At 45.3% G+C, this 26,309-nt stretch overlaps 2 protein-coding genes across 3 annotated transcripts in view; one reads left to right on the top strand and one right to left on the bottom strand.

The window, feature by feature from the left end:
• The window catches only part of Dock2 (dedicator of cytokinesis 2), a 419,530-nt gene that overhangs the window by 219,428 nt on the left and 173,793 nt on the right, over positions 1-26,309 (top strand). The window lies entirely within an intron of this gene.
• Insyn2b (inhibitory synaptic factor family member 2B) overlaps positions 1,676-26,309 on the bottom strand; it is a 106,478-nt gene continuing 81,844 nt past the window's right edge. For both annotated transcript variants that reach the window (XM_052759024.1, XM_052759025.1), the window contains exons 2-4: positions 21,448-23,711; positions 20,581-20,655; positions 1,676-4,570 (exon numbers count right to left, since the gene is read on the bottom strand). In XM_052759024.1, the coding sequence (XP_052614984.1) occupies positions 4,384-4,570; positions 20,581-20,655; positions 21,448-22,796 (1,611 nt within the window). In that variant the 5' untranslated portion in view covers positions 22,797-23,711 and the 3' untranslated portion in view covers positions 1,676-4,383. The remainder of the gene's footprint in view (positions 4,571-20,580; positions 20,656-21,447; positions 23,712-26,309) is intronic.

Here is a 26,309-nt window from a genome sequence, read left to right as displayed (position 1 = left end):
ATGAACTTGTGAAACTTTGGATTGAGGGGTAGTATCACATGGTCACTACTAGTTATTTGGGGCTGTCAGTTGATTTAAGGGAGATGGGAAGAAATTGAGGTGGAAGTACTCAAAAGGGTGATTATGATCATTAAGTTGGCCAAGCACGGATCATAACAAACAGCCTTGAATTTGGATGTGTACCCCAGCCCTTTCCTGTTTGATTGGAGTAACATTCATAAAACATCTTTGTGGTTTGGAACTTAAAAACAGATGTATTTTTAGCATCCCACAAAGTTGCCCAGAGTGACCTAAAATTAGATCCTTTTCAAGTGAAGATCATGCTGAGGACTCTGCTCAGCTGACAAGGGTAAGAACAGACTTCAGGTCTAAGGTGAGTGGTGGCTGGTGTTGGCTGGCGCCTCACATATTGCACACTAACATTGGTGCTCTCAGGGCCCATTTCCCCAGTTCTAGTAGCCTTGAACAAACCATCCAGTTATACCTGGATGTCTCATGCTGCATATGGAAAGGTTTGCCCCTCCAAGGCTTTCCCACACTGGGAAATTTGAGACCTTGACACAGCACTCTTCTTCCCTCAGAATGCTGTGCTGGGTGCTGTTGGCTTGCATGTTCTACTGAGTCGTTGAACACAATTACTTAACACGTATTGTCCTGCTTGCTAAGGTTTTGGGAAGCCAGAATGAGTTGGTTCCTTGCCCTGAGAGGATCTTAAACCTGCATCTGATACCAACTGTTGCCTCATGGAAACACTGGCTCTTCTTCCTCCCAGTTTACTTCAATGAGTAAAGGGATGAGTGTGTGTTTACTGGGCACCTGCTGTGTACCCTACAGTGTGTTTAGAGCTTCCTTCAGTTAATTGCCAGGGTGTCCTCTTAAGATGGGGGTTCCAGTTCATAAGATGCAGAACCAGAACCAGAGGGTAACTCACGAAAAAGAATGCTGTCAAACCCAAGACTTCTGTTTCCATGTCCAGGGTGTTGTTTTGCTTTTATTCCCTCTAAGGTGGTATTTTCCAGAGTGGGAGGCTCATCCTCCAGACAGAAACCAGTCTCCAGTGACACAGCAGGGCAAATGCGGACTCACATGATGAGAAAAATCCTCTTTCTTCAATTCTCTCTCTCCGACTAGCCATATAGAACATGGGTTTGGTGTTAATGTGCCATTAGCACACATTGGATATTTGCAAATACGTTTTCCACAAATGTCTGGTCCCATGCTTAGATCCCTCAACCTTCAAAAGTGGGAGTTCATTTGAATTTAATCAAACTGCTATTTCATGTTTCAGTTTTGGAATACGACACTAATTTTCTCGGTATTGATGATCCAAAGATGTCTTTTAAGGAAAACTGTTCATCAGAAACTAATTAAAAAGGAATATTAACCAAGCTAGAGTCAGGTGTCTGTGCATGAAGATAAACCATGAATGAGATGTGTCCCACTTTGAATGCAGCTGGGAATGTCTCCTTGGTTCAGGCCACCTCCCCTATGGTCAGGACACAAGACTCCTGTGATGTCTGTCACAGGCACTTCTGGATCAGTTCTTTATTCAGAAACAAATAGTATGTTAAGCATTATCACTATCTTTGCCTTTGGGGCTGTTAAGGCTTTTATTTTTTTGAGTTAAAATATAACAACTCAATTAAACCCAAACTAATAATGGAGTCTTAAGACCTAGGAAAAATACTTAAGTTTATTGCAAAAGATAATATCCCATTTAAAATAGTTTAGAAATTTACAAAACCTTACAGTGATACATTGTCTTCAAGAAGGCGCTCCACAGATGAGCTGGCATTAAGTTCCAGGGATAGTGAGTGTTTTAACTATAGAGGGAGCAGCTACATTAAACCCCTGCAATTTGAACAGATGAATCAGTCCCTCCCATTTCACAAAAGTAATTTTTGCTAAATTAATCTCTTTCCATAAAACCATATACTCTCAAGGATAACATTTCTGTAGATGATCATATTACACACTAGTTTACAAAGAAGCAGTGGTACTCGACACAATTAACAGAGTATAGAGTTTTGGTATATATGTGTATGGTTTTTATTTCATGTAGAGATGAGCCTTCCTGTTCAGCAGCATGCTGGTGGTTATCAATCCTTTTCCCACATATTGACTTTGGGGTTCAGTTATCAGAAGGAACCTCCCCTCCAGGTGCAGGTTAGTGGCCTAAGCCATGCAATGCAGTGTTGTGCTTTGGTTTAGAATCACATATTCTTGGTTTGTTTTACTTCTGGGAATGTCCACATTTTCCGATCCTAATTTCATCTCCTTCAGTTCAGAGTTTATGCAAGGTCCCTAACTCACCATGTGTATGTAAAGACATGAGCTACCCCAGACATCTCCTCACCTTTCCAGGCTAGCCAGGGCGTGCTCCTTGGCTGTCAGAAGCTACACAGAACTTAGAAATCAGGGGGAGCAGCCGTTCTTCTCCCCAGTCAAAAAAAAGGACATGATTACACCATTTTCTCCAGGTTAGTGGAATAGGCTATTCTATTGCCTGGGTCTCTAAATCTAAGTGCAGGAATATTTTCATTACAGCCTGATGCTGTGGAATATAAACTCATTTGAAATTAGTGTAAGCAAAACAAATTAAGACAGAAGCACCACTACAAGATAAAATTACATAAGAGATCCCAAATGATTTTGCTTTATTGGATTATCCTCTGTACTAGTTTTTTCCATTGCTGGGGCCAACTGAGAGTTGAGTGTGTAGATACAGAAAGAAAGATCTGTGGCTTTTGGCCAGTGGTAACATATCTAATTGAAATGTGGTTTCTTAAGCATGGCAAGTGTATTTATCTTCATTCTAACTTGATGTTATATATTCTGGTCTCACTTTGTGGATTTAAACATTACACTAGAAACAGAGAAAGAACATCTCAAATGACATCCCAAGACTTAAATAGTGCAAGCCAAGATTCCTTGCCAAATTTCCCTCGCTCTCCCTGAAATAGCTTTTGCACTGCAGCACTGTGATGGGGAAGTGAAATTGTTGGGGGCGGTTTGCTCAATTAGTCTCAATTTGTAGTGGGGTGCGCACATCCCACGTGCGCAGCAGAGACTCACTCAGACACTAGGTCTTCGGCGGGGGTGGGGGGGCTTATAAAATGCTTTCTTATTTAGGTGTGGCTCACGTTTCGACAGTGCCAGTCCAACCACAGGCTGGCAGAATACTGAATTTAATGCAAAGGAATCCAAGCCTTGCTTCCGACTCAGCCCAAGTATGTAGCAATTACTTAATTACACTGCCTTAGGAGTTTGCTCGGCATGCAAGCTTGACCAGACATCTGTGGGCAGAGGTCTTGTCAACAGGATGAGCCAGATCTTAAGGAACTCAAACTTTGTGGAAGATGGGGCTTTCATACCAGTTCTCAGTCCCACTTCTTCCTAGATCAGGTGACGGCAGTCTGGTCACCAGGAAGGGAAACTGTCGAGTAGCATGTTTAGGCCTATCTACATGGTTGTCACAAGGATGCATGGATGAGAAAAAGTGCTGTATTGTAGCTCAGCTTTATTAATGTTGCTTGATACTATATACTGACATATAGGTTGCTGAGTCTCATGACCTTTAATGTTACAGGTAAATGATGGTGGGGCACTAAAGTTAAAGCCCCTCTCGTTTATATCCCACTTGCCATACAGAGACATATGACAGTTAAGTGGCCCCAGAAAGACTACGGCTGTGAAAGTCGCTTGAGTTCAGTCACATAGAACAATCACACAACAGGTGCCTAATACCCACCCGAAACCTTTCTTTGCCACCCTGCATGGCCCATACTTTGTGAAAAGGCAGCCCCTTGATCTAAGGTCTAAGGACCAGTTTTTTTTTTTTTTTTTTAAAAAAAGAGGACAACTTAATCCACCAGGGTGACTTGGCATTGCTAGGACCTGCTCGGTTCTATTGTGCTTTTGTACGACGAATCCTAGACCCATGTTAGTTTATTGTGGGATGTTTTCTAGGATACCTGCTTATCATCTTTGTCTTTCTGCCATGCGTGGCACACACCTATTTCTGTTTCTTTGGGGTTCATGAACTCAGGGTGGGGAGGAAATGCTTGTTGTCATGGAAATGATGGGAGTGCAGTGGGGCTTTGCTTAGGGTGGGAATCTGAGCTTAGCAGATGAGGATGAGGCCTGGCTGTGTGTGACAGGCAGCTCAGCAAGTGGCCACATAAGTGGCCACACAATCCTCAGCAAGCAGTGGCACACACTCAGCTAAGGTTGATGGCCCGGTGTCCAACAGTGTACCAGCTCAGAGGCACTCCCATGTCACAGGTCAAGGGACCTCAGCCTGGGCTTTTGTAGAGAAGCAGGGTGGCCTTGAGGGCAGGGGATCCCCCATCTCGGGAAGGAATTCAGGGAGCCCCAATCCTCTTATATCCACCAGAAACATTTCTTCTTCACCTTCTTGCTTTTCCGCCGTAAGTCCTGTTTCTCAGGGACCGGGGCTTCTGCTGGGGACTTGGGTGGGGAAGGAGCCTCCTCAGCTGGTTCCGCCTCCTCCAGACTCTGGAGAACCTCATGGAACCTGCCTTCCTGCTGCCGGAAATCATACTCCACGCTGGAAGACAGAGAGGAAGGAAGGAGAGTAACTTCAAAATGACATACACTGATGTAGCATCCTATTACCCAGAGCACACAAGAGCAGGTCCTAGGGATCAAGTACTATGTCATTAGAGACCAAGTGCCTGTGTGGCTTTGGGAGAGTTTCTCAGATTCTCCCATCCCTCCCCATGGAATTCACTTAGTACCTTTAATGATACCTCATGGGATGTTGTCAAATGAATCAAGCACAGAGCCTGTCAGCATACATGGGGTCTAACTTCCTTCTCTTCCTCATCTAGTGATCTTCATTGTTAATGTTTGTTGTTTTTTAAACAGTATTTATGAAAACTAATTTATTAACATGTAAACAATATAAAGGTGCACACAAGTTTCCTCATCTGTAAAGTGGAAATCATGATGGCCTCTAATGTTAATGCTTTCTTTGAAATCAACACATATAAAGTAGGATGATGTAAATGACATGCTCAGAGCAGTGACTGGCATACTAGAATCCTTTTGCATATGTTGACTCCTATTTCTGCATTGGTAACATTATTAACATTATTACCATTGATACATTGTGCTTTTTGAATGACCTTTCAGTAATGTGTCTTAGAGAGCTATAAGGCTACCTTTCTGCATTCCTCCATACAGAGAGACTGAAATACTCTTCTGTGGGTAGATAGCTCCTCCTTTTTCCTATTTCATATGTGAACTTGGAGTCATTAATGTACAGTGTATTTCATTTGTATCATAGTGACTACCACAAAGGTGTGTGAGGTAAACACAAAGTCATATGGGACCAAGGTGCCCAGAAGCCCCAGGAATGTAGAGTCAGCAAAGAACCTGGGCCTAGGGAAGGAGCTTGCTGTTCCCTCAGCCTCTTTGTGCCTGGAAAGGAGGTAAACATGTGTCAGGGATCCTTTGCTTTCCTGCTCTCTCTGATTGGCTTCCCCTGAACCCAGAGAACTGAGATAGGAAGAACAGCTCCTGGGAGGCCACCCTGCTCAGCCTGTATCCTTGACTGGTCACTTCACTTCTGCTTTTGGGTGCATTTCTGTGCTAAGAGCTTGTTATGTGGATCCTCAGAAGGTCCACGCTGAGAAGCTAGCACGGGGGTGTAGAAAATGGCAGCAGTGCAGTCGCGAAAACCGAGCATGCCCCTTGTTTAGCTGGAGAGAGATGAAACACTGTGTAAGGAAGAAAAGACTCCATGTTGCTCTGGGATGTAGGGTGACTGGCAGGGGCCTTGATGCCCAGCAGTGCTGAAAAGCAGCCATCATTAGAAGACCACCTGCCCTTGTCTGTGATACCCATGTCATTTCCCAGAGCTTAAGATCAGAGTTAGCACTGCTGTAGAAGTAAATCATAATTGTCACATGTGAGAAAGGAAGCCCGAATCCAGCACTGTCCTGAGCATTCTGAAATGGAAGAGACAGAAGGGCAGAGTGGCCTGTTGTGTAGCCAGCAGGAGGAGGTATCAATAACTGTCCCCCAGATCTTTCTCTCCTTTTCAGACATCCTTGTCTTTCTGCTACTCTCTGGTTCTCTCTACAGGGACATACTCCTGGCAGGTTGACCTACATAATGGATGAAACACAGATTGTGTTTTTCAAAACAAGGCTCCAGAGCGAAGCAACTGCAAGTCACTCCCCTATTCTCAAGGAGCAGAGTGGTACTCTGCTGAAGAAGTATGATTCCCACTCCCAGGCAAGGATAGCAAACAGGTGCATGATTAGGCACCACATGTTCACCCCGGCATTCAACCAAGATTAGGTATTGTCCATATGCCAGATCCTCCTCTAGATGCTGAGAAAGGAGTGGCAGATAGAGTAAATGTCTGGCCAGTGAGCACTGGCATTGCTAGACCAGTGACTCTATGTCCCTAGCAAATGATATCCCACATCATCAGCAATTTGAGACCTTCAAAGTCCATGGTTTTGCTAGCTCAGTCTTCAGAGACATCCAAACCTACACCTTGAGTCTCATCCTTCCATGGTTGCCCATTATTGCACCCTAGTTTTTCTTGGGTGATAGAGCACTTCCTGTCACCAATACTTGCTTCTCCCCAGAGGAAACTTGGGAGGCATATCCAGAGGGTAGAAACGGTCATCTCAGGCAACCTCTGCATTGCACCAAGGAAGGGGTTTAAAGCAGCAAGTTGCAAGCTCTGATTCTCAGCCTCTATGTCACTGGGGGGCATGCATGCTTGGTTGATAAGGAACAATCATATTCACAGTGCTTTTAGCTCCTGAAATAGCCTTGCCTTACCTACTGTGGCAGGAAACAATCTTCATTATAGAGTACAAGATGGAGTCAAAGGAAATGAATAATGCCTGCTCATGCTAAGACTCCATGCTGTCTGGTATCGAACATCCCATCCACCCACCCACTCACCCATCCATCCACCCACCCACTTACCCATCCATCTACCCACCCACCCATCCATCTATCCGCCTACCAAACCACTCTGGTGCTATGTTCCAGTGACTTGGCTAGGCAGACAGGGACACCATCTCTGTGGAGCTTGCTTTCCAGAGTTTAAGACAGGTGATCCAAGTATGCTTCCCACTTCTCAAGTAGCCCTTCTTTCCAGGCCTTTGCCCATGTGTTCCTACCACGTCATCTGAGCACCCATGTAGCTCCGGCTGCTTTTCTCTCCTTCTGTGTGAAGTTTCTGACTGCCTAATCCAAAGCAAACTAACAACAATGAACTGCCTACATTTCCCAAGATTTACAAACATCTCCAAACCTACTAGAAAATGTTTCTGAGTGGGTCTAATCATGTGCCCAGAGCTAGCAGACCTGGGAAGGAAATCGCTAGAAGACAGAATGTAAACTCCGTCTCCTCGACTTGACTTGAAGTGCTGCTGGTCACGGAGGGCTGGAGCAAAAGGCTTTTGCGTTGAACACTCCTGGGTTTGAACTGAAGCTGCATCATTTCCTGGCTAGGTGACCTTGGACAACTTTCTTTTTTCCCCAGGACTCAGCTGTATGTGGGAGTTATAATAACAACCTAAGCACTGGGTAGTCGTGCTGCTGGGAGGCGGTAACAGGTGTGATTCGGCTACGTGGGGCACAGTTCTGCCCACTTGGCTCTTCCTCACTGAGTGCTTTGTCTTCGTCTCGTAGGGACAAATGTCTCACCTCCTCACCCGTGCTACAGCGCTTCAGACATTGTATACCTTGCTCTTCACTCCTCCCCTCATGTACATTCAGGGAAGAATACATCGTTATGTTTCTATGGAAACGCAGCAGGGTTCCATTATAATCACTAGGACTTAGGGAGCTGCCCCTCCCCCATGGGTCTCCCCCCACTGGTCTTGACAGTTTAAAGGGGATTAAAAGTGACTTTCTTTTCAAGGCCAAGCAAGTAGCAGAGTATTGAGAAGTGTGTGTGCTTTGGAAAGAAATTGATTAATGTTTTTTAGGCCAAAGCAATTTATTAACATAAAGGAAAATTGTCACTTTTCTTCTTATTCACCCGTTTGACAAACTACTGTTTAGAGAGGCGAGGAGGGAGGACATTTTGCTTTGGTGGCAGCTGGCTTATAAAGGGGAGGGGCCGTGCCTGCCTTCCTCATCTGCCTTTCATCTCAAGGCTGAGTAGACAAGAAGAGATGACAGCCTAGACCATGTTCATCAACCCCTTGGGAAGAGGAATAAATTGGCAACTTGGCTTGTAAATTCTAGGGATGAACTCCATGATTGAGGCTCGGGTCCCAGGTCTGAGTAGAGCGCTATTCCCTTGATAATACTTCCCTCCTTCTCTCTTTCCTCTTGTCCTTCCCACCCCGACTGCCATATCGTCACCTCTGTAGTCCTCCATCAATGCTCCCTGTAGTCCATGCAGAGTCCTAAAAAGAAAGCTGAGCATTTACCGTCTAGTTTGGGCAGATTCCGTGAGGACTGTGAGGAATAAATATTAGGCAAGAAGTTGTTACAACGTTGCATCAAGAACTGGAAGCACTATGATAGCCTAGATCTGTCAAGATGTGTGAAGGTCATCCTCTGGGGGATGTATGAGGTCAGGAATGCCCAGTTCCTGGGGAAGCTGAGTGCCCTTGACATTCAAGGACACGTCCAGGCATGCTGCCTCGGTGCATTTAATGAACAAGCTGTGGGACAGATGACTAACCTAGCTTCTGCCATCATGTGGATGCAAGGCAGAAGAATGTTCTAGAAAGCAGAGGGAGCCCTGTGCTGTGGCTCCCCTGTTGAAGTTACAGTAAGGAAAAGAGATGACTCAGTGGTTAGAAACACACACTGCTCTTGCAGAGGACCTGAGCTCAGTTCCCAGGGGGAATGGCTCACAACCGCCTCTCTCTCTCCAACTCCAGGGCATCCAATGCCCTCTTCTGGCAACATGCACATGCCCACACAGAGAAACACAGACATAATTAAAAATAAATGAAAAAAAACATATAAATGCGTGACCAAACACCATCTCTAGGCTGTTGATGATCTTGGCTGGGTAAGCAGAAATTGGATAAGCCAAAATGAGGCACAATTTCCATAATAAAGAGCTTCATCCTAAGATTAAACACTCAAAAATAAATAAATGTATAGAACCAAATTAAGAAAGATAGGAGATTGGGGTAGGGGGCTCTTGCTTTTACATAACATCTTCAGCTTTACAAAACTTCAAATATGTATTTCATTTTAGTTTCAAGATGTCTCAGGAAGATGGAAGATTGTTAAACCTACTTAATTGATGAGCAAGTTAAGATAAATCATACCAGGAGCTATGATCAGACCTGAACCTAAATTGTGTGTCCAAGTCTGTAATTCAGGTTTTTATAAAAGCAAATACTGTACAGGAGATGACTCAAACAACAGATAAGCAATTCTCGCTGTTCCAAAGGGCTGGGACATCCAAGGACAAAGCATTATAGATTGGTGTCTGGTGAGAGCCTGCTTCCTGGTTCATAGATGGCTGTCACCTCCCAGTGACTTTAAATGGTAGAAGGGCCCAGCACTTTAAATGGTAGAAGGGCCCAGCACTTTAAATGGTAGAAGGGCCCAGCAGACTCACTAGAGTCTTTTCCACAAGGACACCAATCTCATTCATGGAGGTTGTATTCTTCTTATCCAATCATCTCTCACTTTCAAATCGCCATGAAATGTGACACTAAGATTTAATATATGGATTCAGGAAGGCCATAGCCTATAGCACCTGCCTTCCTGATTCTTACTTCTTTGCTCTTTATCTCTAAAGAGGGCATATGTCCACATGAGGGTCATGCTCTAAAGAGAAGCAATGCGTACCTCAACCCTGTTAGAGCTGGATATGTAGTAATTTAAATGTGCAGAAATAAAAATAATAAGAGGAAGCACAACTGCCATTTATGGAGTTAACTCTATATTCTAGACACCATACCATACCATACCATACCATACCATACCATACTATACTATACTATACTATACACCATACTATAAAGTAACACTCCCTCTCATAATTCTCATAGTTCCATGACAGAAACAATATTATCTTCATTTACCAGTTGAAGAAACTGAGGCAGAGGGGATAAAAGTTCTTCCAATGATTTGGACCATGAGTCTAATCCTGAAGAGTATACACCAGCACACACACACACACTGCGCTGAGGTAGCATAGCTCCATGTACTCACGTAAGAGCTGGATGCCGGAGGTGTGTAGATGTGGGATAGGGTGGGAACAAAGACCTAGATAGCCTGTGAGACACCACAGTTGTCTGTGGAACAAGGCTCCAGCTGGGCTATTGGGTGGTCCCTACATCCTAGTTGACTTCTCATCCGGCAATATCCTTTCTATACTTCAGAGAAGCCCTCACAGGGAGCCAATGTAAAAGGGAGCCCAGAAAAGACATTTCCCATTAGGAGACAACTTAGTTAAGATTATATGTGGTCTCAGCTATCATTAGTCTATGTGTTGGGTTTTGGCTGCTGATGTCTCTCCCCAGTGACCCTTGGCACTCTCTTCTTGGAAAGTGGTTCTCACAGCTTTGTAAAGAGGAGTTCCTGTCCTCAGTCTACACTGAGAGACAGCTGGACTCTAGAGCATTTCCCTGGAGATAGGACACCTCCAGATGCACCCCTGCTCCTTTCCTACCTCTGTCTGGAGCACACTGCAGTCCTCTCCACCGAACCAAGGTGCACATTGAGTTAGCCTCCTGCAGCTTTCCTTTACAGAGAATCAGCTGTGGGTGTTGATGTGTCTAGGGAGGGCAAATCACATCATTTTGGGGGAACAATCACAGTTTGGGAAAATAGTCTTAGTATGTATGCCCCCCAAATGCCACTACCGCTTCAAGGGGTAGTGTCCTTCAAACTTTCTCTCTGTGACGGTTGATTATTTATAAGTTGTAAGTTTGGACATCATAACTTCGAGCCATTTCCAACTGTCAAACATACCCCTTCTCCTAGGGCATCTGTCTGCTGATGACTCCTCAGAGGACCACAAATTGTTATCTGAGCACACAGAAAAACAGAGCTAAGCTGTAGAGCAATCTAGACCTCCATGATGAGAAGCTTTCTAAGCTCTCTGAAAGGGTTGGCCATTTCTCAGAATTGTAACACGTGTATTAACTGATGAAGCAAGATCAAAAGGAACTAGGAGACAGAAAAGCCATCTGCAAGTAGGGACCGAGGTTTGAACCTAACTAGGCTAACTAGGTTCTTGGGCAACTCAACCTCTCCAAGGCTCACTTTCCTTATCTGCACGATGGGAGTAATAATCCTGCCATCTGGACTCTGAAATGAGATGACTCACCCGAGCGCAGGGTTTATTTAGCAAAAATACCTGGCATGTTGACTTCTTTAATGGATGTTAATGATTTCTCTATGGACTCGACCAAGAAGTGAAGGCTTGGGGTCACAGTGTTGTCATTTGTGGCCTGTGTCCCTGCAGCACCCTCTTGTTATTCCTGTGCGATACTCGATGTGCTTGACTGTATTTATGGCATGTTTTAGCCTCTTTAGCTATTAATGCATTAAAGTAGGCTTCACTTTTTATTGCAGATAAATTGCTGTTGCTGTAAATCTTACTCCTTTCCCCTTACACTCTTAAGAGAGAAGAAAGGGATAAAGCTACAAAAGAGGCAGGGAGTAAGGACAAACAAATGACTTGGATATCAACCTGTCGGCCTCTGAGAAGTTGCCACCTGTACCCCAAAGACAGTATTTAAGCTGTGCTTGTGGCCAGTAGCTGATGATGCTAGATGACACTCATGGTCACATTCATATTGAGATAGTGTGGCTCAGTCCATATTGGAATTTAACGAGGGCTAGAGATGCACTTGTGATTACCAGAGAGGACAGCTCTGCTGTGTGCTTTAGACATGTCCCCCACCCCCACCCCCACCCCACCCCCGCAGATTTCATCACTGTCTAGAGAGCAGAAAGCTGTGGTTCTCTTTTTACCTGCCTCCATGCCAAAAGAGCATGAGCAACAGACAAAAGGAAAAAAAATCCTAAATAATTTAAGGGGAGAGTTGGTTGCTAAACCCACAGGGCTGAAGCATACTGCAGTTTCTAGAGAGATGCCTTTTTCTCTGGTTAGGTAATAGCAGTAAGTGACAAGCAGGATGGAGCCCGGGTGGCCAAACAGCTTAACCACAGAGAGAAACTCCCGGAGGGGCTCAGGGCACCACAGACCGTATGACCTGAGGCAGCTCACTGGCTCTCCGAGGCTCTCTTTGCTCTGTAAAATGAAGCCTTCATTTTTTCCCCCTGCAGGGTGCACAGCTGTGAGGCTGTGACCTGTGTCCCAGGGAGCCTCTTTGTCATGTTCTGTCACTATCAAAACCAAGAGGAGAAAGCCCCTGGAAAGAGAGCGCTAGGCACAAAGGAAAGCTCCCGCAGGGAACCTCCTTTTGAAAATCTGCCCATTTCCCAGTGTGTTCAGAAGGACTCTACCAGTGGAGATGTCTGTAACAAGAGTAGCAGAATTAAAGTATCTTGTGGTCTGCGGAGTTTGAAGAGCTTGGGGGGTTGCGGAAGCTTCGTGTGTGGCACTTAGCATCCTGTGTGATCACACCCCTCCCCTGAAAGGAAGCCATGGTTGTGAAGGTCAGTGCTTGGCACACCCACCTGGTCAGGCAACTGCTGTGAATCCCCTAGGATTTTGCAGAGGACAGTGCCAGCCTTTGGGCTCTTTGCTGAGAAGCAGGCTTGGGCTTTCTTTGTTCTTAATTTTAATTACAGGAGAAATGTCAGCCTGCATTGTCAATGGTGCCTCCTCTCTGGTGAAAGATTTCAGATGATTTCCCTAAGTAATGTATAATACAAGCCAAAGCCCCAGAGTGGCTTCACAAACAAGAAGCATGGGAAGACAACGCTTATTCCAAGAACAATACCTTCCTTCATTCCCTCCTGTTCACCTCCATTCCCATGGCATCTTACTGAATATGAGGAGGTCTGTATGTGACCATCTCACCCCCAAATCAAGGCCAAGCAGAGGGGTACGTCAGCCTCCCAAAAATGTATGACAGAGAAGTGTTATGAGTTCAGCAATTCCATTCATGGATGGGCTATCAAAAAAATCTAACAAATAAGTTATCATTCCTCTTTCTTAAGGTTCCCCAATTTCACCTTGTTCAGAGGTCCTCAAACCTTTCCAAAGACCTTGTTACAACTCCTTCAGAGGGAGGAGAGTGGGGAATGAACCTATGATACAAAGAAAGCTGAGTTTCTGAAGCATGTGGGCCATGGTGGTGTTCTGGGAGTCCCACGTAGGGAATGCATCTTTAGTGCAAAGGCTTACAATATTGTTGACAGAGTAGAACTCAGTAATGAGCCAACTTTTACCAAGTTCCAGCAGCCATCAAATGGGTTTGGCCTTTGGAAATAGTGTCCTCTAGGATCTGTCTTGTAGGAATTTATAACTCAGTGCTGAGACTACTATTTCAATGACTGGTACCAAGACGATTATAAGTAAGCATCCTTTTTCAGCCTTGATTGCTTAATTTGAGTATTGTACAAATGCCAGGCTCTGCCACAGCCCCAGTTTCCTCATCTGTAGAATGGGGGTACTTTAATATATCCTATATATTATGTAGTAGGGCTGTGACATTTTGCCCTGTAAATAATAGATGGGCAGTAAGCTGTGACTCACTCACTAGTAACTCTTTCTTATTTCTTTCCCTTAGCTTTCTTCTCAGACACCTGTCCTCAGCTGTTGAAGTTATAAAAATGATCAAATAAAATCTGATAAACTGACCTTCAATGAGACAAACAGGATTTCTTTATTACACGTGTTTAATGGGAAAGGTCTGGTTCTTATTGCCACTGAGCAAAGGACCAGAAATTTCATGGCTTGAGAAACAATCATGATTTTCAATCTTCTTGTTGTGGCAAGCCAAAGCCCTCCAGCACTGTAAGTGAAGGTGTGGACAATAGTTCCTTCTGGAAGTGCTGTGAGGAGACATAGCATCTACCCACTCCAGATTTGGGGGCTGCACACATCCCTAGGCATGTGAGATCTGGCACTATCACTGTGTCTCCTCTTCTGACTCTCCACTCTCTCTATCCCCATGGTGACCTCTGTGTGATGCTCAGACCACCCAGGTAATTTCCCCCATCTCAAGACTTTAACTTAGTCACACTTCTAAAGTCCCTTCTGCCAGATAAAGTTGCATCTTCCCAGGGTTCAGGAATTACAGTGTGGATATCTGAGGAGGCACCTGCTCATCACCGTGGAGAGCCTGCAGCTCTAATGCTTTAGAGAGCATCACGATTGCCTGGATGTCAGGGCAAGAGGACTTTGACCTAGGGGAGTTTTGTGGCTGTCTACAATCGCGTCTTCCCTTCCTTCCAGAGCTGGAGCAAAGGTCCTAAACGGTGATGCTAGACAGCCCTGAAGAGCAGGATCTCAATGTCCTGTGAAAGTGCAGCGGCTGTCTGAGTCATCTGAGGAAGATTTGATTAGGTTCCATCTCATTGAGAGTATACAGTGTTCCAAGTATTTTAAATTGACAATCCATGGGCTACATCCAGTCTTTATTGGATTCAGCTCAAAGGACCTGCTATGTAGAAGTCCTTCATTCCTAATAGGAACATTTGATTATTACAGACCCCCAAAGTAGGGTTGCACATAAATAGCAACAATGACTTTATTCTTGGGTGATCTACACAGCTGTCTCAGGCCCGCCACTACTTTTAACTCTTCACCTCACATCGATACAGTCACGCTTTTTTTCCTTGTAAGCATCAGTGAAGTTCCAGCTGTGTACTACACACTGGACTGTGATACAGATTCATGGTATAGCAGAAGAACGGGTATGCCACTGGGGAAGAACTGGATTTCCTGACAAGATAAAAAAATATATTGATAAAGAATCATGGAGCAAGAGGTACTCCAGAAGAGTGAGGTGGCCCATGCCAAGGGCCTGAGGCTTGAGCACACAGCTCAGCAGTCTTTGTGTCTGGAGAGGAGCTGGACACACTGCAAATGAAAGGCATTAGCATCATGTTCCAAAGGCCTTGAAAAGTCAGCTAGAGGAAAGGGGAGCCAGGACAAGGGTGTTTAGCAGGGGAGTTACATGGTCAGATTCTATTTTCAGGTATAATTTGGTAATGTGCATAGAGGAATACTCAGGATAGGACAAGAAAGACCTGTTGGAAAAAAAAACACCAACCAGCATTGAGGCGACTGAACTTTGGGGTGAGGAAATTTGCTTAGCCAGAGCAGAGGGGTTGTAATGTGGGGACTAGATTGAATATGGAGAATTAATAGCTAAAGGTATGCATGTTGTAAAGAACCAGAGTAAATGACAAAGAGACTGTGGTGTCTTTACAGAGTTCCCACATAGCCAATGGTGCTGAGCAAGACACCATGGCAAGGGAGCTAATTTTCTAAAGGAAAATGAAGAGTATGATATGAACTTGGGGTGTCACTGTAATTTAGATGAGTACCCCAGCGGTGTCCTGTGTTAGAAGTTTGGCCACAGAGTGTTAGGGGCTCTTGTGAGTTTTTAACAGGTGGGCCTTTATGAGAGATCTTTAGGTCATTGGGAGGTTAACCTTGAAGACAATTGTGAACTGGTCTCAATCTTCCTTTGCTTCCTTGTTTATGATATAAGTGGCTTGCTCCATGTTGGATTTCTGCTGGGTTGCGCTGCCATACTGGAGGCTGAATACACGAGGACTGCCCAAGTTTGGGCTGAAACCTTCAGAACCATGAGCTAAATAACCTTTTTTACTTTTTATAAGTTAGTTGCCTCAGGTATTTGATAGAAACAGTGGTTAGTTGAAAACTGCGTGTGTGTGTGTGTGTGTGTGTGTGTGTGTGTGTACGTGTGTACGTGTGTGTGCACACGCATGCGCACAAAACACATAGACCTACATATTTCAAAAAAGAGGTAAGGAAAAGTGTGACACAGAATTCAAGTCCATGAGTACCCCTGAAAGGATGGGAAGAGGCCAAGAATGAGACGCTGGACAGACAGCCCCTGATGTTCTTCCATTTCCCTTTTCTCTCTAGCACCTTTCAAATATCGCATGGCCAGAATTTCTATTGACCCACCAGCTTGCAAATTATTTCCACTTCCTAAGGAATATGCTTGAATGGGAGATGGATTCTAGCCCCTTAGGGGGAAAAAACCCATCCTATTATTTTCCCTCAAAATGTTGGAGGCATTTTACAACTTAAATCAAGCAGATTATTCTCCCTGAGAGCTATATCCAGAAAAATAAATGCATGAACCATGTAACCAAAGTCCTCCAAAGAGGCTCTGCTGACTATTCTTAGAGTGTGATGATGAAATTCAGGCAGACGTGGCTGGAGGATCAGGGGACAGGGTGAAGGATGGAGGAAAGGGGTGTGTCTCCTAGAGATGGCCTGCTATTGAGAAGAAAAAGGGGGCTGGACTGTTTTCTAAACTTAAAAAGGAACTACTTGTTTTAAATAGGATAAGTAATGAAAATTTTTTATCTGAATTTGTCAAATGTTAATGGACTGGACATTGTTAATGTATATAATGGAGTTTTTTGTCTGAATTTGTCAAATGTTAATGGACTAGACATTGTTAATGTAATTCTTGGCTGTATATATTGTATATACTTACTGTATATAGTTTTTTCTTATATTGGTTATAACTTTTTATTTTAGACAAAAAAGGGAAATGTGGTTGATATATTGTGTATACTAATAAACTTATCTGAAGGTCAGAGAACAGAACAGCCATTAGATTAGACATAGAGGCCAGAAAATGGTGGCACACACGCCTTTAATCCTAGTACTCCAGAGGCAGAGATCTGTCTAGATCTCTGCGAGTTCAAAGCCACACTGGAAACAACCAGGCATGGTGACACATGCCTTTAATCCCAGGAAGTAATGGCAGGAAGCAAAAAGGTATATAAGACACGAGGACCAGGAAACTAGAGCTTTTAGGCTTTTAGCAGCAGTTCAGCTGAGATTCATTCCGGATGAGGACTCAGAGGCTTCCAGTTTAGGGAAACAGGATTGACTGAGAAGTGAGGTTAGCTGTGGTCTGTTCTCTCTCTCTGATCTTTCAGCATTCATTCCAATACCTGGCTCTGGGTTTGTTTTTATTAATAAGACCTTTTAAAATTTGTGCTACAAGGGGACAGGTTGAAGGATGGAGGAAAGGGGTGTGTCTCCTAGAGATGGGCTGCTATTGAGAAGAAAAAGGGGGCGGGACTGTTTTCTAAACTTCAATCAGAGATTTTCCTTTTTTGTGGTTACACACACACACCCACACCCACACACACACACCCACCCACCCACACACACACACACACACACACACACACACACACACACACCATGGCTTTGACCTAGCAGCAATGCCCCTGCCTCTGTCTACCAAATCCTGGGATTACAGGTGTGTCCCACCACACCTCGATGTCCTCATGGTCTCTATGAGAGTTTCCCACCCCCACTTCACAATTTTTCACTTAACCTTTTCTGCTCAAAATCAGTCTACTTTTTAAATCTAAACAAGTAGACAAACCAAGCAAGATAATTTTAGAAACGGGGACCTGTATCATTCTTCATGAATATTTAAGAGGATTAGTTTTACAAGTTAAAAGCTTCAACAAAAATGCTTAAAATGCCTACAATCTGGCTAGATACTGTTGCTTGCCCATGGCTATGAACCTGAGATCTGTTCTCTCTTTGCAGAGAAATGCGACACGCGAGCACTAGGAAGGGTTGAAAGATGCAAGGAGCACAGAGTTTTCCCTTCTAGGTAATCAGAAGAATTGAAATAAAATTGAAAAGAGAACAAGTTTCTCACTAAGTAATTCTGTGTTATTTAATCTTGGGAACCACCAGTGGCATTCATGCAACCCCTTGGGTAAATGACCTGGGACTAAAGCTGACAAGAGCGAATGGAGGCTGAACAGGCTAGAAGCAGCTTAAGCTGGGGTAAACCAACTCCCACCCTCCCCTAGGAGTTAGTTAGAAATACACATAGTGCTGGGGACAGAGCTCAGTGGTCCTATGCTTGCCTGGTGTTGTAAAGCCCTATGTCTGATCTTCAGTACTATAAAACAGCACCTCCACCCCACTCCTGAAAAAAGATACTGCCCCCCCAAAAAACGACTTCAAGTCATTCTCCTTGGTACATTGAACTTCTGGAAGCCCTGGAGAGCCATGCCTGGTGCCTTTAGGCATCGGTAGCGAGGATGTATTCCTTGATGGTTTATCCAAGAGATTCCTGGCAAGAGGAGGGAGCCAAGGAGGCTTGGGGGTCAGAGAGAATGAGCTGCTTAGAACCAATGACCTCAACATCTTGACAGGAGCAGGAAGCACAGCTATGGCCCGTAGCTGATGAGGTGAGGCCTGTGGGCAACAGCACTTAGCAAACCTTATGTGTTGCTAACTTAGCAGCCTCTCTGGGGAAGAAAAGCTAGTAGGCAATCCATCATGTACCATGTGCTTTATGTATAGTGACGAGTCCTGGACCTATCCATCATCAGGGAGAGAGACCACAGCCTGCGGATGAGTATTCCACATCACTTGCTCATTAGCTTCTAAGATCTGACTTTCCAGGACACAACACAAGTTTGAAGTCATTTGAAATTTTTTTTTCCTTAAATGACAACTCTCATCTCACTGTTGCCATGACAGGGATGCTGTTCTGATCTTTTTTGCTTTCATCAAATTAATTGCCCATTCCTTTGCAGTGATTTAGAGGCGAGGATACAGATACTGTCTGGGATGACAGTCAGGTCTTGAAGGGCAACACAGGCTGGATGTTTTGAGGGACAGATACAAACAATGCATGCTGGTGAAGCATGGGAGGGGAGCATGAAGGTGTGTAATGCCAGCTGGGATGTAACTTGCCTTAGAATGCTGGCTTGGGATCTGTGATGCAAGGGTTGGGAAAATGCAAATAGTCTCAGACTCTGGAAAGTCACAGTTTTACCAAATATTGTCACTGTTAATTCAGCTTAGAATAACATAATGCCAGAACTACAAGGCACCATTGGGACCATCTAATTAAAGCCTCTCATTTCTCCAATAAGGAATCCCAGAAGCCAAAAATGACTTGCTCAGGGGAAGGTCATGAAACTTGCGTTAGACTGGAAAACAATCACATGCTTCTTTTACTAACATAAGCTATATTAAAAAAGAAAATTACTGAAAATAATAGAAAATACATCACCTGGGTACTTGAAGGAATTCTGTCTAAAATGTAAGTGGAAGTTAGTCTAAATCAATTCTTCTGCTTCTGATGAATAGTTTTTTATTCTGCTTTGCTGTCTAGATATGTAATAATTTTTGTACTCTTTTTGATTAGGAGATTTGCTTAAGATGAGAGATTAAAAATAAAGAGCAGCAACTGAGGAGACTTCCTGCTTCACTTTCCAGTGCTGCAGGCCTTTCTCAAGAATCCTCTTTTCTGGAGGGGCTATTGCTTTGAGTTATGAAGGCCTGTTTTTAGCTTTGGGGGAACTTTGTAAGTAGTCTTGAGTCTCTTGTTATTTGGTGTAGACATATGGTCTTCCATGTAGGGAGTCAACCGGCCAATGAGAAGATGCTCAGGGCCTTGCCTACATGGAAGAACCGGCTGGTGTCCAGGTATACAGTGTCTCATTAGGATGAGCTCTCAGGCTACTACAGAGGGAAGGAAAAGCTCTGAGAGAAGACAGGCAGCCTGGCGGAGCAGTGGTTTGCTCAGGTCCTTGCTCTTTCTTTCCAAAGAGAAATGTCATGTAGAAAACAAAACCATACTCCTTTGTCCAACAAAACTTAGATGTTGTCAACTAAAATGAGTGCTCTGGCTGTGTTTCCATTGTACTGCCAAGTGGGATTCTGGGTGAGGAGACCACTGATCTTTCCAGTAATCACAGCAATGAACCTCCAGGTGTGTGCAGATGTTTGCAGTCTCCAAGTGCATTCACAGATGTTGTGTTAGTTGTTTTCCTGGCAAGTCTGAATAGAGGTCACTAAGCCTACTCCACACAAGGAAAGTGAGGCCAGGACCAGCAGGCTGCTATCAGATTTGGGGATTCAAACACAGGTCTAATAATTGTTTTTACTGCAGTTCGTCTTGCACTGGGAAGAAATGGTGTACTTACAAGTAAACACAAAGTACTCTACTCATAGTTATTAACATAGAAGACGTGTGTGGTATAGGAGATTAAGGGTAGAGAAGAGGCAGTGAGATAGGGGACTAGGATTAGAGAGATCTGGATATGAGGCTCAATCCTGGCCTCTTCTGCTCTCAAGATGTTCTGTACGAGTTGGGCAAACCTCTCAACTTCCTGAATTCCTCTCCCCACCTCCTGACAAATAACTGAGATGAGATGCAGATGTGTATGCAGAGGCGGATGGGTACCTGTTCTCCTGGTTAACTATTGCATCAGAGGATTTGCTCCTAGACCCTGTGGATAAGAAAAGAAACAGTCCCTGCTTTGGAACCAGGTAAAACACTGCACAAACACCTTCCATTTTAAGACTCAGGTACTTGTCTCTGCCTCTCCCAGCTTTCTGCACTTCGGACATTGTGCTCATGTGTTCTGCAGACCCGCGGCTTCCTGCTCTGCAGAGCAGGCCACAGTTTGGGCTGATACCTGTATATGATGCACGCCGTGTTCTGACAGGTGCTGCAGTTGTTGAGGTCTTGGCCAGTCCGATAGAAGTTCCTCCTGTAAGACAGAACGGGTTGAGGATAAACACATAGGCAAAAGCCACATGAGACACACGTTCGATCACCTCAGCCAATGATCTTAGTCCCCACAGCTCAGTACTCATGATGCCCCCAAGAGACATGAAGATACAAGGATAATGATGGATGAGGTTGTGACAATGGAACCCCCTATTTTGGGGGTGCTTGGTACATCTCTAACTGCTTTCAAATGTGATGTGTTTTTCCCTCTCTTGGTCCTGAAAGATGAGGAATTTTGCAAGTGAGTGGACGATGAATATGGAGACTCCTGATCCCTGTGCTTGGTGTTTCTCCGTCAGCACAGTCTCCTAAGGCAGTCTGGGGTGATTCCTAGTAGTTTCTTCTCCTTCCAGCCTTGTTTGATGAGCTTCAGCCATTTCTTCTCTTGGAATTCAGAGCCTTTCTAGAGGGGTGACACTCTATACCTCAACAAATCCTGCCTGATGTTCTCCATACCACTGCCGTGCCCGTCGCTTGGGGCGGTATGCTCTGACTTTCTTCTGTCCGAGCTTTGGCCTCATTTTCACATAACAGAGCTGGTCAGTGTCAGACTAGCCCAAGTCATCAAAGCAGTTAGTAGAGACGAAGCCTAGCTTAGGGGTTCCCTGAAGTCCTTTGGGACAAACACACATGAAACTACAGCAATGCAAATTGGTTAACTCACTCGGAGGACACAGCCTCATCCATCATTATCCTACGCTTCCACTCTACCCCTTCCCAGCAAACGACTTACTTCACTCAGAGATTTTTAATATAAAGAAGTTCACCTTACCCTTCAGTGAGAGCGCGAGCTTTCTCCAGATCTTGAATCACATTCAATAGGACTTTAATTTTCTCTTGGTTTGAGTGCAGAGATTCCTCTACTGATTGCAGCCGGCCTTGGAGGTCACAGAGCTCCTCCCCCTGTGCCAGGTGACTGTGATTACTACCACCGAGCTCTCTGCTGCTCTGAGCTTTGTTCTCGTGCCTTGGGAAGGAGGAAGCGAGGTGCTCACTTCCAAGGCCAGTCTGAAGGTCTAGGCTGTCTGACTGGCTGGGGAGCTTTGTCACATGCTCCCGACACACAGGGACAGACTTGGATGCACTGCCACTTTTGAGTGACTCCAGGTCCTGGTGGTTGTCACTCAATGCTGGGCAATCAGAGGCTCTTCCTACCTGGGCTGGCTGGCTACGGGAGCCTGGCTCAGAGCAGCTGTGAGTCCGTGAGGGTGAGGGAACACACATCTTCTTTGACTGAGAAGACAGAAGGCCAAGGTCTTTGCTGTCAGGGTTATCTTTGGGCAAAAGCAATTCAGGTGTGAGTTTTCCTGTGCCTGGGGTGTTGTTGGCGCTGCTGTTGGTGTTTAAGCAGGAGGGGAATCTTTCCAGATCTGATGTCAGCACTCTCGGCCCATCCCCCGGGCACATGGTGACCAAAGCGGGTAAACAGTGGCTTCCTTCAGCTGAGCTTTCTGGGCCGAAAGTAGGCTCTCTAGCTTCCCAGCCTGGACTATGACAAATATCATCTGGAACCTGAATGGCAGCTGTTGCTTTCTCTGAGGACTTCCAAGTCCCAGATTCCAAGCAGAAGCTAACAGGCCCATTGCTTTGCACCTTGGACATCCTAGGGAGAAATGGGTGGGGCATTTTGAGTCTTCGAGGCCCATCCTCGAGATGCTGAGCCAGCCTCAGGAAGGCAAGGTCAGAGGACACAATATCCTGTTCAGAGAGGTTGCCGTTGACCTGGATGGCACTTGGGGAGGCTGTTGGCATTTCCACCAGAGACTTGCTAGTTGTGAGTTTCTTCCTTTTGAAAACTGGGAAATGCTTCCTGAGACTGGGGGAGGTCTGGATAGAGATGCTGCGAAAGCCTCCTGCCTTGTGGGACCTGGGGAAAGACAGTGAGTAGGAGGCAGGGTGGTGGTGCCGGGATGCTTGCGTCTTCCCCATTAGCCCCTGGTCTTCAGGCGGTTGGCTATCAGCCTCAGTTACGCCAGATGGACTCTTCGTGTTCCCATCTTCCTTGAATCGCACCTGTTGTGATTTGCTCCTGCGGTGGTGTGGTTGTTTCACAAGCTCCACAGACTCCAGACTGCTTCGCTTTAGGAGCACGGGCCTCACTTTCATACTTTGCTGGGCCATCGAGCCTCAGTGAGAGGGAGAAGAACCACACACTTGTCCTGAGCACATCTCCCTTAGGTCTTTAGAGCAGTATCTAATGATGGAGACAAGGAGAACGGCCAGGCAGGATGTAGCGGTCCACTCCTCTTGATGCAGGAAGCCCTGCCGGCCATTCCCAGCCTGACTGTGCTACTTAGCTGTCTGGAATGTTTCCCCTGCTGTTGAAATATTATGTCACTGTAGTCATAATCACTGAGTAGATAACCAGTGAGTTAGGCTAATTGTGAAACATCTGACCTACCAAGAGAACTGATGGGCTTGTCTGCCAGTGGATTCCAAGAAACAGTTCTGATCCTAGACGAAGCTCGTTGTCTTGAACAAAGGGACAACAAAAGTACCATTTAGGGGACAGTGCCACACTCGGAATGCGTGAACTCTGAAATGAACCTGTTATGTCTAGACCATACGGCTGCTTTTCCCAGAGCATTGAATTGTGGTGCAAGGCTATGGGAGCCTTAAACACATCTTCTTGTCATAGCATGTAAATAAACAGAGTAAGAGATGACCTGGGGCTCTGCTGCTTAGATGGTCCATGATGTTCCCAAGGGAACTTCCCCACTTACGTCAATCAGAACTTTCTCCATTGGGGCCATTTTCTTCCATGTTGCTTCCCTGTGTTTCAGCGAGGGTAACTTAACTTCTTCAATAGCCTCACTAAACCCAGAAGGGTATGACTAGCACAGAATTGAGGCATCAGGGAGACTCAGAGGGCTGGGCTCGGTTGTGGAGTCTTGGCTGAAGTTCACATGTGGGCAGTGAGCCACCTCCGCAGCCTATTTTTTTTTGGAGGTGTTCAGCTGAGAACCATGGTCGGTCACTGCATCTGTGGGGCCAGCGTTAGAGACCAGACAGCCTTTATACGCCGTCAAAAAGAGCCTGAAAAGGGAGAAACCACAATCAGCAAGTTCTAACCTCTTAGCCGAGTTTCCTTTGAGTGAGGGTCTAGGATTCAACCCACCATGCCGCCTTCTCTCAGTCCCCTTAGTGAGTGAGGTGCCCTTGGGGTGTAGGGTCTTAAAACGAAATTCCCCGATCTACCTAGATCACTTCCTTTTCCTGCAATCACCACCCAGCCAACTTGTCATCAGTGAGCACCCAGCTTAAATAGCACTTCTTTAAGGAGCCTTCACAACGACTTCCTCCTTAGCCATGTCCCTAATGCCAGACCACACCATCTTAGATGTCTATGCTGCATCCAACATGTGAAATACTACTCGGCAATAAAAAGGAAGAAAATATTGGCATACATCACCCGGGCAGAGTAGGAAAAACAAGGCTGTCTCAAAAGATTGCTTTGCATGATTTCATTTGCACAGCCTTCTTGAAATTAAAACAGAATTTTAATAGATAATTTTAATTGCCAGGGAGGTGGGAGGGCGGGGAAGTGGAGACAACGGCAAAATGGATCACAAGGGATCCCTACCATCACATCCTTTAGGATACAAAACCAGCTGTCATTAGATAACCGTTTGTGTGCACACTTACTTAGTGTGAATTGCCCACTACCCTGTAACTAGAGAGGATGCAGCTGGAGCTTTTGTGTTCTGTGCTTGGGTTTCCAGGCCTCCTTTGGGCTTTCTGTAGGTGCTTAATGAACATGTGCTGAGAGGGTGGATGGCTGAGCGAAGGACAGGTCCACAGGAAGCAGAGGAGAGCCTGGGCATAGGCAGGGCAGGTGGAGGTTCTGGGTACCCTGCAGGGACAAAGGAACTGTGGCTTTTCTCAGCTATGACTGACATTTACTTAAGGACCAGATTCTTCGCTAACATCTTCATTTTTATTGCTTTCAAGGAGATAAATGTGCACAAAATTCTCCGAGGAGCATGCACCTTGTAAGAATAACAGCCACCATTTATTGAATGTTCATTTTTACCATGCTGAGGGCTTTCCACACATTAATCATAACAACTCACATTTACTGAGTCGCCACCAATGTGACAGGTGCAGTGGCAAGCACTTTGCAATTCTGAAGCCGTTCACTCACCACAAAACTCCTACATAGACAGGTGCTATTCCACCCATTTTACAGTCGGTGACACTGAGACTCAGTAGCATGTCTAAAGATAAATGGCTAGTGAGTGGTAGAGCCAGGTTCTGACCCTAAACTGTGAAGCTCCAGACTTTGGCTCACTAGTACTGCCCCCGCTGCCTTTCTACTACATAAGTATCTCATTTAACTTTTACAACAGAAGGGTGAGGTATCATCCTGACTGATGAGAAAGCTCAGGGCTCTCAGAAGGTCATAGAGATACAATTTGAATCTGGGTATCTGCCATCTCAAGTCAGGAAGCTTTGATGTGTGGACAGATGCTAGCAGTGGCTGGAAAAATCACTCCAGGTATGAGAGAGGTGGGGGACTGTCCTGACCTAGCCTTGGCAAACCAAAGCAAGCCGGAGAGGTGTGTGCTAATGCCAGTTCACAGCCTGCCTGGTTAACCAAGAGATCTGAAAAGAAAGTAAGTGACAAATACATCTCCCTTCCCAGTACTTGGTTATCTTAGAGAGAGGAAGCTGTGTGGCACCTCATCTTACTGAGCCGACCCAAACTCTGGGCTTCTCTAACAATAATCCTTTGCCCCTGAAGCAGGAACTCCTGAAAACACACTCAGTTTCTGCTGCTTGCCGATTCCTGTGTAACAGGTAGAGTGCAGTCTAGACTTTTTCTCTCGGTCTTCTGCTTTCTCTAGGGTTCTAGATTACCCCTGGCCACATTGGCTTTCCCCACTCCTACTGCCTTGAGAGGGTTCACCTGACCCAGATCCTGGGTGCATATATGTGTCTGGTCCTAAAATGGATTCAAGTCCATTTGAGATGCTGCCATAAAGCTTTTTGAAATCAATCACCTTCACGTTCTAAGTATACCTTAGACCCTATTTCTTCCTCGCTGAAGGACTCCACTTTTTAAAACTGTCATCTGTAAAATGGGATGATACCCAGCAGTGGCTCAGTCTCATGAGGAGTAAGTGAGATAATGTTGACAAGGAGCTAAGAGCACAACCTAGCAGACGGGAAGTGACTAGCATGTGCTTCCTGTTGGGGTAGTATCTGCCTGGAGCCATGTCTCCTTATGGGTCCCATGGACTGTGTAGTTGCGTGTGTTTGTGGGGAGAGGGAATGTAGCTTGTAGCCAGCCATACCCATGGGCTCTGTAGCCCATAGCCAGCCATACCCAAGGGCTCTGTAAACCACCCTCTTCAGCTTTCCCAGAGCAGTAGAGCTGGGTTTAAGAAAGAATGAGCAGTTTAGAAGAATCATCACCACCTGGCTCACTGGCCTGAAAATCAGGCTCGTCTCTGACCATGGCATTGTCATGTGACTCCCTAAGGTGACCCTGTCATCTCACCCTGCATGTCATGCCAACCAACAGCTTTAAAGTCAGTCCCATGAGCCTATGACTTTGCATAGGTTTTTAGGTCTAGTTGAATCTAGAAGTATGGTCCTTCCATGAATAAGTCTCTGTATCCTTCTGTAAGT

The sequence above is a fragment of the Peromyscus californicus genome, unplaced genomic scaffold, assembly GCF_007827085.1.
Source record: "Peromyscus californicus insignis strain IS unplaced genomic scaffold, ASM782708v3 Scaffold_3__1_contigs__length_106647218, whole genome shotgun sequence".
Classification (NCBI taxonomy): domain Eukaryota; kingdom Metazoa; phylum Chordata; class Mammalia; order Rodentia; family Cricetidae; genus Peromyscus; species Peromyscus californicus.
The sequence above is the reverse complement of the archived record's forward strand: the minus strand, read 5'-3'. Positions and strand labels throughout refer to the sequence as shown.